Genomic DNA, 15,436 nt, shown 5'->3' on the forward strand with positions numbered 1-15,436 from the left:
ATCAAAGCATTAAACTCATCAATCATAGCTTTCCTCTAAAGAGGTGAGTTAAGAGCTTGCTGAACACTTAATGAAGAGATGAGTTAAGAGCTTGCTGAACACTTAATGTTCACTTACAATAATATCATTGACAGTAGTAACTACTCCCACAAAAGGTACCTTAGGTTTGAAAATTCCAGATTTACTTCTTGTAGTCATTTAATGCTGATTCTACACATTAATATATGGAAGAACATTTAAATTTAGTGCAAAATTTTCCTATTCAAGAATTAAAACTTCTGCACGTGAATCATCATTAATAGCAAGTGATAATGAATCAGAACCAGATAAAAATGAATTAGATGTGGGAGTGATATCATGATCTTACTATTCTAAAATTTCTTCTATGTGAACACCAGAATGAGAATGAGATGGGCTGACAGAAGCATTAGTTGTGACAGGAACAGTGGAGTCAGACATGTGGCTTGCAGAGTTAGATTTGCAAAGAATCCTATATGCTGGAGGCACAGAAGCTAATAAGGACTTGAAGAAAGCACGAGGATGAACCTCTTCCTCAGTTATAGTTCTTTTATTTAGAAAACCATCTACAAAGGGAAACATGTTTTCGTTAAAATCCACATGTCAAGAAATATAAACTCTCCCTATAGGATTGAGACATTTGTACCCTTTATGATGATTACTATACCCCAAAAAAACACATTGTGTAGTATGAAATTGTAGTTTATGTCTATTATAAACCCTTAAGCAAGGATAGCAAGCAAAACCAAATACCCTTAGGCTGTCATAATCAGGAAGCTTAACAAATAACCTTTGAAAGGGTGAAATGCCACTGAGAATAGGAGTAGGAAGCTTATTAATAAGCTTAGTAGCAGTGTGAAAAGCTTCCCACCAATAAGAGAGTGGCATGTGAGCTTGAGCTAAAAGAGTTAAACCAACTTCAACAATGTGTCTATGCTTTCTCTCAGCTCTACTATTCTAAGAAGAGGTATGAGGACAAGAATTTCTGAAAAGAATTCTAGAGTCTTGTACAAGCTTAGTAAAGCTCCTATATTCACCTCCCCAATCACTTTGTATAGCTTTAATTTTTTTGTCAAATTGATTTTCCACAAACTGTTTAAACTTGGTGAACATGATTAAGGCTTCATCCTTAGATTTCAGTGGAAAAATCCAGCTGTAATGACTGAAATCATCTAGAAACAGTATATAGTACTTATAACCATTTAGGGATTGGATTGGTGAAGGTCCCTATAAATCTATGTGAATGAGATCAAGTGGATGAGAAGCATGGGATACAGAAATTTTAAAAGGGAGAGAATGAGATTTGCTAAATTTACAAGATTTACAAAACAAAGGGTCTCTATTTTCATTAATTTTGACTTTACAATCACTAATAACTTTTTGCAAAATTCGGTCATTAGGATGACTAAGCCTATAATGCCATAATCTCTTAATAGAATTTGAAGTAGGACTATTATTAATGTTGTTTTCAACTTGTTCAGCTGAGAAAACTCCTTGAGAATCACCAAAAACTTTCTGTTGCCTTTTAACTATCTTTACATCCACTTTGTAGAGATCTCCATCACTTCTCATCCCTTGAAGTAGAATGTCCTTGGTTCCCTGTTTTCTCACGAGAGCAATGGTAGAATTAAGTGAAACATTAGCATCATTATCATCTGAAATTTTTAGAATGCTTAACAAATTCTTCTTAGCAGAGGGAGCATAAAGTATGTCTTTAAGAATAACAGATTTTCCAAGCACATTTTGGACAATAAAGGAACTTATTTGTTCAACACCTATAGCCTGACCATTAGCAACAAATAGTTTTATCTTACCATTGTTTTTCACTGAGGTCTCCAACCGAGTAGCATCATTGTGACATGAGTTGTAGCACCACTATCAAGGTACCAAGGCTCATCATTAACCACTTCAGGCATTGCATAAAATGTAGAATTAGGATTAGAGAAAAATGCCTCTAAAGAGCCTTTAGAGCTGGTAGGTGGTTTGAAGGAACGATTGAATTGCTTGAAGCAATTTTTTTACATGGTGACCAAATTTTTCACATAAATGACAAAAGGGTTTATCATTGCCTCTACCAAACCTTTGCCACGATTGCTGCGATCTCCTCTGTTACCCTTCCAAGTTCTACGAGAAGAGTTCGAAACAGTGAGATTGGCAAACTGGGTAGAAATATTCATGTGAGTTACCTGCTGAAGTTGTTCTAAACGAGACTTAAAGGTGAGCAACTCAAATTGAAATTCTATCCAATTAATGTCTTCCTCTTTAGCTAGTTGAACCACAACAGCGTTGTACTCACCATCCAAGCCAACTTAAACTTGAAGAAGAAAATCTGAATAAGGAACAGAACTTCCAGCTAGAGCCAAACTTTTAGAAAGAGATTTCATCTTGTTGAGATATTCTAGCATAGTAGAAGTGCCCTTGCAAGTTCGCTGGAGTTCAAAACGTAACATAAGAACCCTAGCTTTGTTTTGAGCACCAGTAATTTTCTTAACAGCATTCCAGAGACCAGCAGAGGTTGAGATACCAGTCATTTCAGTTGAAATCTCAACAATCATGGTGTTGAGAAGCCATCCAAAAACAAGTTGATCTGTTGCAATCTAATCCTCGAAATCAGGATTGAGCTTTGAGATATCATTCTCAACTACAAACTGAGGCGGACAAACATTAGCTCTAATGAGAAAACCTTTCAGCTTGTGACCTTTAATGGTAGGAAGGACATAGGTAGACATAAGGTGTAGTTTATCCTATCAAGCTTTACTGCACAGCTTTGAGAGATTCCTGCTGAACCTACAAAGGTCTTTGGCAGATTGGCAATAGCAATAAGAGAGCTTTGTGCTTTGGATGGAGTCTTAGGAGAGTTTTCTGAGGATGCATCAGCCATGGCAGGTTTGCCTTTGATGGCTATAATACCAAGAGAAGAAAGTAGAGTGATGTAAAATAGTATAATAAGACACAAGAGGCTCTTTATTACTATATATGGGACTAGGATAAAAACCCTAATACGCAAGAATAAGACATGTGGCAAGACCGAAAAACAATTACAATTATGTACAATAAATATCTGATGGGTCAGCTTGAGTATTGTAACATTTGGGCTTTATTGTTGTTTGGCTTCAATATTTCTTTAGTAGGTTGAATAGCTGATATCTTCGCATTTTTTATTACATTACTTGAGATAGTGCCTTGTAGGACATATATGAGCATAGCTCTCTTTGTTCTTCTTCTTCTTCTTTTTTCTTTTGCATGGGGAGGGGGATGAGCAAATATGATTTCAAAATGGTTGCAATGATTTCAAAATTTGCGTATTACATGTAGCCAAACAACTTTGTGGATGAGTAATTAAAAATCACAATATTTAGTTCAACAAAAAAAGACATAAAAATACTGTTACAAGATTTTAGTCAAAAGGCAAATATGAGCACAACTATTTGGTTAGGCTCCAAGTAAAGCTTAGTGCATATATATTGGGTGGTATCTACTAATTTATACATGTTAAAGATAAGGAAGAGATATAAATATAATTTCTTCTACATAATTAAAGTCACTGATTAGAGGGGGATTTTTGTACCCCTATTTTGTCATTTAAATTCTTATCTCATCTTATATATGTTAAAGATAAGGAAGAGGTATAAATATAATTTCTTCTACATAATTAAAGTCGCTGATTAGAGAGGGAATTCTTGTACCCTTATTTTGTCATATAAATTCTTATATTCTCATCTTGCTAAACTGCTAAATTTGGAAAGCCAATTCTTTTTTTTTTGGTACAAGTTGGAAAACCAATTCTGAATCTTATTTTTGTTGCCTTGTTTTGTCATATAACTTTAAACTATTGCTTTAGTGTCTAAACCCTAGTTTATTGCATTACTTTGGTTGCCATCAATTTCTAAGATCTAATAGCTTGCAAGTATTTTTGCTTCTTCTTTGAGGAGATTAAGAATTTCAAGAGGGATACAATGAAGGTTATAGAAAGGTAGAACTGTGCTTTATTGCATAATAGAAGAAGACAGGAGTTGAAGAGGGCAAGAAGTCTTGCTTTAATAGTGAAACTTGTATGTTTTCTCTTGAGCTGCATTTATGTACACTCTTTTTGATCATTTTGGTCTGACTATCATGTGAATGTATGCATACACTTCTTTAAGTTTGGTCTAACCTGCCTTGCCATGTTCAATGAAAAAATTGTATTCAAATAAAATGTTGAAATGAAATAGTTTTATAACTTTATTTCGCATAAGGTAGCGTATTTCTTGATGCCACTATGGCTTACTTTTAATAATTTTTTTTTTTCAATTGTGTTGTTATTCTAGGTGTAAAGTATTGGAAGTTTAATGTGATATTTGATTTCATTTTTATGTTACATATTATATTTTTATGATTGTCATCTCTAATAAATTAATTGTGATTTACAATATTTATAATTACAATGCTTTATATTTGTCTACTATTAATTGTTGTTATATTAATCAAATTATTTTTTTCTTGATGGTCATCATATTTTCAATTTGCAAGTTTTCAATATGAAATTAAAGAACTTGCTATTTAGTTGCAATTTGTTTTAATCTTCCCACGGGGTAGTAAAGTCTTGCCCATTAAACAAAATATTATTTATCAAAATGAGTTTTTTTTTGTCCAGCCATTAAAAGCATGTCACTCTGAAGAGTATTTAGCTATTGTACATCACTATACATCGCAAGTTTTTTTGGCCATCACTGTACATCACTATATATTAAACAGAAGTACAATATAGTTGAATTTTTTATAAACACAATTCCTATTAATTGTGATAAATATTAAACTTTCATTAATTAAAAAATAGTGAAATTTAATATTTATGTTGTATTTGATCATTATTTTAGTTTAACCTTCTCATGCATTAAATGGGAAGTAAGTACTTGGATAATATGTCCGTTTTTGAGTCTATGGAGATTTTGTTTGAATTACAATAAAGCTTGAATAAATAGTATCCTAAATTAAATTGAAGAGATAATTTTAGTGTTTAGAAAATGAGGGGATAAGATGAGGTTATAAATAGTATCCCTAACTGATTCAAGCTAATGCGTGTTAGGTGAGAAGAAAAAGTGATCGGGTAACATGTTTTTTAACATTAAATTCTTTTTTTTTTTTTGGGTGCGAGAAATGAATTTTTTTTTTTTAAGATGATGTGAAATAATGCTATATAGGATGTACATATTACACATTCTTTTTTTTTTTTTCTTGCTTAGGGGAGAGGAATGAACAAGCATGATTTCAAAGTTTAGTCATGTGAAAGGGAAGGTTATTACATTTAAAATGTTCTTCTAATTTAGTACAACCCTATTATTTTCTCATATCATTTTTTCAAGCATGAAGGTAAATCTAATGCAATAATTTCATATTTTAATTAATCTAATTCATTACAAGATTAATTATAATAACCATAAAATATAAGCTTCCCATGCAACGCACCAAGAAGTAAATGCTAGTTCACCCAATACTGTGGGATTGTCCTGCCATTTAAATGCTGTTACCCTCATAGATTGATCCAAAGTGTGTGTAATTTAGGTTGACAAGCTGACCAGAACTGTGTTTTTCTATTTTGGCACTAAATGAACACAATCAAAAAGATGAGTAGGCCATAATTACATTAAGGAAGCGCACAAGATCTGCATTGTAAAAATACAAATAATGACAATGAGAAATATCAAGCAAAAACCTATAATGAACACTTCAAATTTTTAAATGTACAATGGAATAGAATCAGACACTTATATACATACAACAACCATCTGTGTCTCATTGTGTAAAATTTTCAAAAGCTTGCACCCTCTTCATCAGGTGGAATCACAGTTATAAGAGAGTACTTCACTTTAAGTGATATTTTACCATTCTCCACTAAAAGCCTTGCACCAGACACAACCCAGTAACCTGGTGAATCCTGTGGTCCTCTGGTTATCTCAGTTGTATCAACAAATCTCAAAAGTTTTGGTGTTTGTGTAGGCACAGGAGGTCCATTAGGGTATAAAGCAGAGTTGATATGCACATCAGCAGGGCTAGGAGGCGGTTTCTGTGCAGACGAGAAGTGAGTGCTGAGCAGGGTAGAGATCATTCCGGATTTATGAGTCAAGCCAGGAGAACCGTCCCAGTCTGTCTTAACTTGGGTTCTGCCGATGACTTTGGCAAAATTAAGTCTGAGATATAGAACTTTCTTCAGGCCATGGTCTCTGACTTCAAAGCGTGCGCCAGTCACTATGGAGTTTTCCTCATATGACTCAACTGGGGCTGTGCATACATGAGAGAAACTCTTCCACTGTACCTTCTCGAAGTACCTGCGTGCCAATGCCGCATCCAAGACATTCCCCTTCGGATCATTTTCGAGTTGGAAGGTTTGTGGCTGTGAAGAAAGATGCTGCAGGTGGATTGCCAGGCGATTGCCTTTTTTCCCTTCTAAATATAGTCTAAGACCAGTGACAGGTTTCTCGCCAACATCAACCTTTTCAGTAATTCATCCAAAGTCAGTCTAAATCACAACATTTTTCAACATATTTAACAAGAAATCTGAGAGAATGCACAAATCAGATTATTGACTTTCGTTTTCCTCACAAAGATCTCTGAATGATATCAATTTAGTAAACAACAACAGGCCAATCATTTTGAATCTTAATAGTTGAGTCATGATAAGGTGAAAACACTCTTAAGGCTCTGGACCTCAAACACCTTAAGCAAGAGGTGCTTGTCCATGTGAAGCAAGACGCTAAAGTTGCTTATGATTATAGCATAGTTGTGATCCATCTGTAATTATTAGTTTCTTTGTCTTGTCGATTATGCTTACATGATCCATCCAAATACATGAAAAACATGTGCATGCCAAATATGAAAACCATCAAGGTTAATTCTCTTAAACATGGGACGTTCCAAATTTAAAATTGGAGGAAAGAAATAACTAAATAGCTCCATACCTTTTGAATGGAAAAAAACAAAGAAATCTAACAGCTAATGACACAGGCATTAGCAAGACTATCCATATGTATCAAAGACAAAACACACAGGTCAAAGAACCAAAAGTAAAACCATGAGTATTACCGGTGTTGTGTTTACGTGGAGCTTAGGACCCATGAAACTGAATTGCAAAGATGCCATACTTTGTGGCTTTCTATCAGGACCAAGGGTAAGCTCACCAAAGATCGGAGCCCATTGCCGTGGAAGCTGGAACTCCAAAAATTGATGCAGTTCCTCAATTGGGGGTTTATCTGCAGTTGGAAGTTCCAATGAATGATGGCTCTTTTTACCAGAAGAGAGGTTTCTAAGTTTTTTATTCAACAGAGTAAGAATCACGTTATATATGAAACTGACTTCAAACAAAGTCATATGCCTCCAATAACATTGAACATATAGCTAGATCTGTAACTTCTTTATGATCATTCCCAATGAGTTTTCACAAAGTTAAATAAGCAAAAATTTAAATATTAATAAATTTCAACCTCCAACAGTTGGCTTGTTTCCACTATTCCACCAGTTCCATACTACCCATAAGGCCAAGGCTACACTAGACTCATTTTTTAATTGATCAAATATTAGAATGACAAAAATCACTTTTTCGACCTGAAAAGAATCAGATGTATTTTCACTGCAAACTATTTATAAACATGCGTAAGGCACACATAATATTTTCAAGCATTTAAGGTAAGGACAAGAAAAGGTAAGAGATATTATCATGAGCAGAACAATTACAGATTTCCATGTATTCTGATCACAATCAAATGATCTGAGGATTCTGAACAGCGTGTGTGTGTGTGTGTGTGTGTGTGTGTTTATCTGAATGGTATCTGAGGATTCTTCTCCATTTCAGAGATAAGTCATTAGTTCAGGCAGGCCACAATGAAACTGATGTTGCTACCATGACAGCAGAATTTAATGGCAGCAGCAATCTCAGTGGCAGCAATCTGTTTAGGGTGGTGATGTAATTATAGTTATTTTTGTTGCCGCACTAATGACATCAATGAGAGTATCAAGGTTACACATAAAATCCATAGAAATTACCCTTCTCCCTTCACTGTAGTAAGACCAAACAACAATCTGATGTAAATACTAAATACAGTCTAGCATCAGAATTCTAATTCAACAAAAGTTGATTTGATTGCTTGTACAATATTTACACCCGAAGGTTATGGGTTTCTAATCTACTGACATATATAAAAATCATTTGACATGCTCTAAAGCCAAAAGTAAATAAGCGAATGATTAACAGCATTGTGCTTACAGCGGAGATAGAGGTTTATGGCATGAGTTAAAAATCCACTCCCGTTAACTCCACTAAGTAAAGATGTAATTGGTATAAATGACATTGAGATCACATTAGGTCGCAACGAAACAGTTTGACACCACCCAGTGTGGGTCAAATTCCTTCTGTTATCCCCACCTTTCCTTCGGCACATGAACTTAATATCCTGCTCCTGTGGAAGGTCGAAAAATGAAAACTAAGTCAGTAGTTCGTATTTCTTGTCATTATTATCTGGTTAAAGAAGCGAGAGCAAGAGCAAGCTACAGCAGAAGGCATCACCATGATGATCTTCTTGGCTTGAATGATTAGTTCAATGATGCATGAAGGTAATTCAGTATTCCATCAGAGAACATTAATAGCTTGATTATCAAACACAAAATAACGTGCTGAAGAAAATATTAACATAATTATGTGTGGATCATAAAACTTCTATAAACAGAATTGAAAAAGAAAATTTTTCAAAAACGAAGCTTGAGAGTCACGATTATTATTCATCAGCATGCCATAAAGCAAATAAATAAATTAAAAAAAAAACTGCACAAAGGAATTAATTAGAAATGTATGGAGCCAAAAACCAATTATAGCAGGAGCAAATAAAGATTAAGAGTATATTATCCATCAACACTATAAATAATTGAAACGCTGGGTAAAGGAGTCAATTAGAAATGTATGGAACAAGAACCAATTATAGTGTCATATAGCTGCGAAAGGGGCGGGCTCGGCCCTTAAGCCCGGTTCCCCATTTTTTACCCCTTTTTTGAGGCCCGACCCTTATCTGAAAGGCTTAGAACTAGGCCCACAAGCTTTGTTATGAAAAAGTTTAAAAAAATTAAAATAAAATTAAGCACTACAAATTAATTAAAAAATTATGAAATTGAAAAAAAATCAAAATCCTCATAATCTTTTAAAAATTAAACAACACACATTTAGAAGTCTAGTAATAAAATTCAAATCTTAGTTAAAAAAACAGTTCATTTTTTATAAATACACAAACATAATAATTATAAAAAGATAAAAAATATCATAAAGTTTATACTGTACAATGATATTGATTAAATTATATTAAATCAATTTTAGAATAAATTAAAATTAATAATAATATAATGTGTGTAAGATCAAGGTTTCAGGTGAGTAGGTTCTTGGCTTCAAATGCATGTGCCACCAAAGGAAAAAAAATAATATAACAGGGTTTGAAGGGCCGCCGGGCTCAAGCCCTTTTTTACAAGGCTTATCAAAGCCAGGCCCTCAAACCTGGTTACTTTAAAAAAAATTTCATTTTCAAAACCCAAACCCTTATTTAAACAGGGCCTCCAAGCCCGGCTCTCCAAGCCTGGCTCTTATTCTCGGCTCTAAATTAGTGAGGACAAACAAAGCCTAAGAGACTACTAGCATATTATCTATCAGCATTCAGCATGACATAAAACAGAAGAATAATTGAAAAGCTTAATAAGGGAATCAATTAGAAATGTATGGAGCCGAAAATCAAATATGGTAGGAATAAATATAATATTAAAAGCAGCTCTGTTTACCTCAATAGAGTAGTAGGAACTAGATGTAACCATCACACCTAGCGCATTCTCTATCAAAAACTGCAGACAAAGAAGAGAGAAGACAAGTTATGTATCTGCATTATCAAGAAAGTTCTTTTCTTAAAAAAGATTTGTATGGAAGCTACTAAGTGCAGTAGCTTTACCACATATACATAGTTTCTAGCCATCTATCTGACAGAAAGGTCTTCTACAAATCAGTTACCTAATCTCATTTGATTTGTTTTCCTCGTCTTTCACATTATCATATAGGGGAAATGAGTTCTTTCATAATAATTGCACCTGATTTTCAAAGATTTTGGAGAAAGAACATGAAATTAAACTCAATAAATCTGAAACATTTTTATGTCATCTTTTAAGTTGTAAGCCAGGATTGAGATCCGGGATTCCCTAGTTTATAAGGTGGTAATCCATAACGAACATAGTCTGACGTTTTCAATTTAAACGTTCAATTCCATTAGTGATGATTCAGATATTCTTTTTCATTCAATACCAGAGATTCTCTGAAATTTGGCATATGGCCTACAACTTCCAAATGAACCTTGGGTTCATTGATACCATCTGACTGCAGACTAATTATAAGGCTTTAATTGAGGGGTGTCAAAATTCACTTGATGGAGACAGAAGAAAAATATATCTTAATCCAAAAGCTTCAGACCTTCTCTTTCTGATTAAATTTTTCATCATTCGTGTAATATTGTCCACCACCATTTACAAAGAACTTGTCAGCCATCTCTTTCAATTTTTTCTGTACATCGGCAGGTTGCAGAGAAGATGAGAATTGCTGCTTTGCAAATATTATATCAGTTCCCCCAATTTTTACCCCAACTATGACATGTGTGCCATACTTCTCAATGAACCTGAAGTTATAAGACAAAAGGATGATTAGGGTTAAGCAGAAAAATTGCAATGGAATCCTCCACAATACAAACTGCACAAATTTAAAAGCCGATCACCAAAGTGCAAGAAGGAGAAAAAGGACATTTGAAAGGGTTCTGCAAGAGATACCATAATTCTGAAGGATAGAATTAAACTTACAAATTTAGTGCCTCGCTGAACTCCCATTTATCACACAGAATAAAAAGGAATGTGATAAAAAATAGAACAAAAAATAGTGATTTTGAGAAAGGAGAATACCCTTCCTCTACCTAATTTAACCAAGAAAAAAGAAGCAAGGAATCAACGGTATCAAGTAATGATAGTTCAGATATAATATATGTTATGCATGAAGAATAGAAAAAGAATCATCTCTTTCCCTATTACAAACCAAACAGCGCATCCCTTCTTTACTAAGCTTTCAGGACACTTGTTGGACAGTGGATACATAGATTGTGCATTATACTTTATACATAAAAGGAAAATTGCAGGGCAGCGAGCAAAACAAGCAGAAGAGCGAGAAAGATGATTTTGCTGAACCCTCAAAGTACCTTGCCAATGCAGCCGGATCCCATGATGACGGGACAGCCTGTTTGACATGATCACGAAGAACAGCCTGGGTTTTCTCTAACGCAATGTTGTACAAGGTTATGGATACACCATCAAAAGCAAGACTTTTTGTATTTGCAGCTTCTTTCTGCCAAGCATCTGATAATTCAAATGCTGCGTTGAAATACCCTGATGGAATCTTACCCGAAAGTGATAACTCCTGATTGAACTGCTCTGACATCTAGAGCAGAATATATAGTGCTTTGTCAGCCGAGGGGGAAAATATCAAAATATCAATGGAATCGAAATTCAACTATCAGTCACCAAAAAAAAAAAAAAACAAATCTACAGTTAGACGGCTTAAATTATATCGTTTCCCTTATAAGGACTTGCGAGAATTTCAGTCCTCAAGATTACGACAACAAACTTGCTTCGAGTTAGAAAATAAAAATAAGAGGGAAAAAATATTAAAGGACATGTTTTCAAATAAAAAGTACCTGCTGAAAAGAGAGGACATCGGAGCATAATCTCATGCGCTCCCCTTTATCCCATTTAATTGATCTGGGGACATTAGAGACTGAAATTCCATTCGGAAGCTCAATGGTCCGAACTTGGTTATTGTCTATAGCAATTAATCTTGGGTCAGGAGAATTTCTCTTGCAGGATTTGAGCTTGAGATCACTTGTGAGATCGTATCCTAGCCCAATGGATTCTATGGCAACTTCAGCTATTTGCTTTGCCTGCGAGGCCTTCGCTGACATTTTTCCTCACCACTCTCTCATCACCCTCAATCAAATTCAAAGCAGAGACCAAAGCAAGCTCAGAAACACAAACTTTCCAGAAAAATCTACCACACAAAGACGAATAGTGATGGGTTTTCCGTGGAAACGGAGATTTGTTGAGAATCTACCAGAGTAGAGAAGAAAGGGTCTACGATCAAGGGGAACATTAAACACGATTTAAATATCGTTTTCGCTTTTTCGGTGCCCCCAAAGTAATTGCAAGATGGCTGGTCAAACTAGTAAAGGCCTCAACTTTGAGCTATTTAATTTTCAATTTTTTTGGCCTGATATTTAATTTTCAATTTACATTTAATAAAAATTTATTTATAAATATAACTATTTATTAAATTTAACAGAGATATATTTTAGATCACTTAAATATAGCTTTAATTCCTGAGTATTGTGTGAGGAGCTGTGGAATAATTCTTGTATTAATTAAAACAAAATATTTCAGTTAACACTTTTTAACTGTCAATGTTAAAAATTTAATAACAAGAGTAAAAATGCTTTATTTTATTTATTTTAAAAATAAAATTATTCTTATTAATAATTTAAGGTGTGGGCATTTTTTATTTTTTTTTATTTTTATTATTGATTTATGTTTCACAATGGTAGGTGGCGGCTTGTTCGAGTCTTCCAGATAAAAAAGTCAACCCTTGAGGGCTGCTTGGGGCAGCTCCTTTGTTTCATTGGCGAAGGGTTCTATTATAATATTAACCCTTACATCCAAACAAGAGGAGAAAATTTTTTTTGTCCTAAAAAGTATATAAATTGTTTTTAATTAAAAAAAGTATATTCATTTCATTTAAAAATATAAAATATTTTTAATTAAATATTACCTTTTAATAAAATAATTATCTATTTTTAAAGTAACACTATTTTTTTATATTTACTCATATTAAACACTCTACGATAAATATAAAATTATTCAATAATAGGGACACTTTTAAAAAAAATAATTATTACATCTTAAAATATTAAAAATATCTATATTTTAAAATAGAAAAAATAACTTATTTTAACCGGAAAAAAGTAATAACTAAGTTATTGCCCTGCATAATAACTGAGTTATTTTCTTATCTCAACACAAACACACAGAGTTTTTTTTTTTTTTTTGGGTATTCAGAGTTGTCATCAGCTTTAATTGAAGTCAACTATAATTTTGGAGAGAATTCCTGAATGAAAAATTTATAGAGACATTGATTGGTATTACCCTTAGTTGTAATTGTAAGAAATAAATGATAGTTAAAATTTAATGATTATTTGTTCCATCTGAATAAGGTGGTAGCAGTTAATCCTTATAAGATATGATGGAGCATTGTAAAAATGGATTATCGAAGGAGCTGGGTGCTCCATTTTCCAAATGCTTTGAGAGCATACGTACGTGTTTCGAGTCGTACATCTTTTGGTAAGATTATATTCAACAGATGCTGACACAAAATTCACTTCCTTCGCTGTCTAGTTGCATTGAGTCCCCCAAATAATTAATATATTGAAATCTTACATGAACACACATTTTACAAAATATATCTCAAACATTCAAGTTTACAAAATACATTGAACAAGACATATATATATATATATATATATAATATATTGTAGGAAGGGGGTGAATTCTGGCTGCTTTAGAACTACTTCCTTCATTTAAAAATGTAAAATATTTTTTAAAGAGTTTGATGTTTAAAAATATAAGGTATTTTTAATCTTTTGAGGTGTAATCATTTTTTTTTTTCTCAAAAACGTCCTGAGTAATAAATAATTTTATATTTATTTTAGAGTGTTTAATAGAAATAAATATAAAAAGATAATATTAATTTAAAAGTAGATAACTACTTTATTTAAAAATAAAATTTAATTAAAAATATTTTATATTTTTAAATGAAAGTTGTATATATTATTAGCTGAGTCGAGAAAAACAAAGGAACAAAGATACCAAATTGGCGAGGAACAAAGATACCAAATTGGCGAAGAGGTTTGAATAATAATAGTAATAACAATTGAATATTGAATAATAATAATAATAATAATAATAATAATAGAGGTTGATTCTGGCAGAGAGACTTGGTCCAATGACGTATCCAATGTGTTTTCTTCCCCTCGATCCAGTCAAAGCATCTATCGGGCCCTACTACCAGCCCGCCCACCTGTATTCTTTTTCAATTTTGCATGCGTGTGTGTGGTTTTATACACGATGGATCATACGTAAATAGAGCTATTGATTAAGACTGAATTCGTAGGGTTAATCTTTTTAAATTCAAAAATAATTAAGATCGAGCTTTTACTTAAAAAAAATGATAATTTAAACTTAAAAGGAGCTCTTTTAAGTTTTTTTATTTTTTTAAAAGAAATTATAATAAAAAAAATAAAAGATTAAATATATAATAAAAAATAAATATATTAGACTCATCCGTCCCTCCTTCATTCATTTATTAAGATTTAGCTAATAATATTAATCAAGTTTAATTTTTATTGATATTAATTTTGATGTTACTATTTGATATTAGACCTGAATATTTAAGCTTTTTATTTATTGTTATGTAAATTAATTTAAATTTATTTTCTTCAACTTAATTTTATGTATAATAACTTTTTTTAAGATTATAAATATATTTTTTAAAATTTTAAATTAACAAAAAGTATAAAAAAAGGACTGAGGCCCTGAGATTTAAGGCCAAGCCTTATAAAAAAAATTTGAAATATGATCGAGCTTATTAGGGCCAATTAATTTAGACCTTGACCTTTTAAGGGTTGGTTTTTAGAATTGGGTTGGCTTTAATTGATAATTCCATACATAAGTCTTACAAAAAAAAATAATTATTATAAAAATTTATTAATAATTAAATTAAGATCATTAATAACGCATTTTATCTTTTAAATCCAACTATTAATAATTTTTATAATAATTAATTTTATTATATGAGATTTTAATATAATTCTCTCTTTCATACGCATGCATGTCAGAATGTGTGCGTCCAACATGTGATACTTCGTGGCCAAGGGATCACGTGACTGACATTTTGGATCGTTGTACGTTCTTTTGCTTGCTTTTTGACTAATAAATAACATACCACCTCCTCTTATTACAAAGACCCCTCACATACGCGTTTCGCGTGTCCCACACTTTATTTATTTATTTATTTTTGGTTGATAAAGAGTACTTCTTTTTATGTGACAAATTTTTCAATTTAACTTTTAAAAATATTGTATTGGATATACTCTATTATTAAAAAGTTAATTTTAATTATTAATTAATTTATAACTAAAAATATGTTTAAAAATTATAAAAAATGAAACATAAAATTACTTTTAATTACCCTGTGAGAAAATTAATCCCAATTAAGTTTTATAAATTAAATTATATATAAATACAATGATGCAAATGTTATTCTTTACCCATGTAAAAGACC

The 15,436-nt window shown here is 32.4% G+C and overlaps 1 protein-coding gene across 1 annotated transcript; it reads right to left on the reverse strand.

Annotated features, from left to right (window-relative positions):
- Positions 1-5,618: 5,618 nt before the first annotated feature.
- On the reverse strand, positions 5,619-12,242 carry LOC129309528 (MACPF domain-containing protein At4g24290-like). The gene is made up of 7 exons (XM_054951132.1): positions 11,745-12,242; positions 11,250-11,488; positions 10,481-10,682; positions 9,805-9,864; positions 8,255-8,447; positions 7,078-7,244; positions 5,619-6,487 (listed from the first exon to the last, which is right to left on the reverse strand). The coding sequence occupies exons 1-7, from the start codon at positions 12,006-12,008 to the stop codon at positions 5,807-5,809; spliced, it is 1,806 nt and encodes a 601-aa protein (XP_054807107.1). The 5' UTR covers positions 12,009-12,242; the 3' UTR covers positions 5,619-5,806.
- Between the last annotated feature and the right edge of the window lie 3,194 nt (positions 12,243-15,436).

This window comes from Prosopis cineraria, unplaced genomic scaffold (genome assembly GCF_029017545.1).
Source record: "Prosopis cineraria cultivar Desert tree isolate PC_DT_omini unplaced genomic scaffold, ASM2901754v1 PC4, whole genome shotgun sequence".
NCBI classification, from domain to species: Eukaryota; Viridiplantae; Streptophyta; class Magnoliopsida; order Fabales; family Fabaceae; genus Prosopis; species Prosopis cineraria.

What these genes read in the sequence shown, in the direction of transcription:
- LOC129309528 (XM_054951132.1), bottom strand. Translation starts at nt 12,008, where the DNA reads ATGTCAGCGAAGGCCTCGCAGGCAAAGCAAATAGCTGAAGTTGCCATA. An exon ending in GTTCCTACTACTCTATTGAG is followed by an intron (nt 8,448 to 9,804) that starts GTAAACAGAGCT and finishes GACCTTCCACAG; the next exon opens with GAGCAGGATATTAAGTTCAT. An exon ending in CATAAACCTCTATCTCCGCT is followed by an intron (nt 7,245 to 8,254) that starts GTAAGCACAATG and finishes TTCCAACTGCAG; the next exon opens with ATAAACCCCCAATTGAGGAA.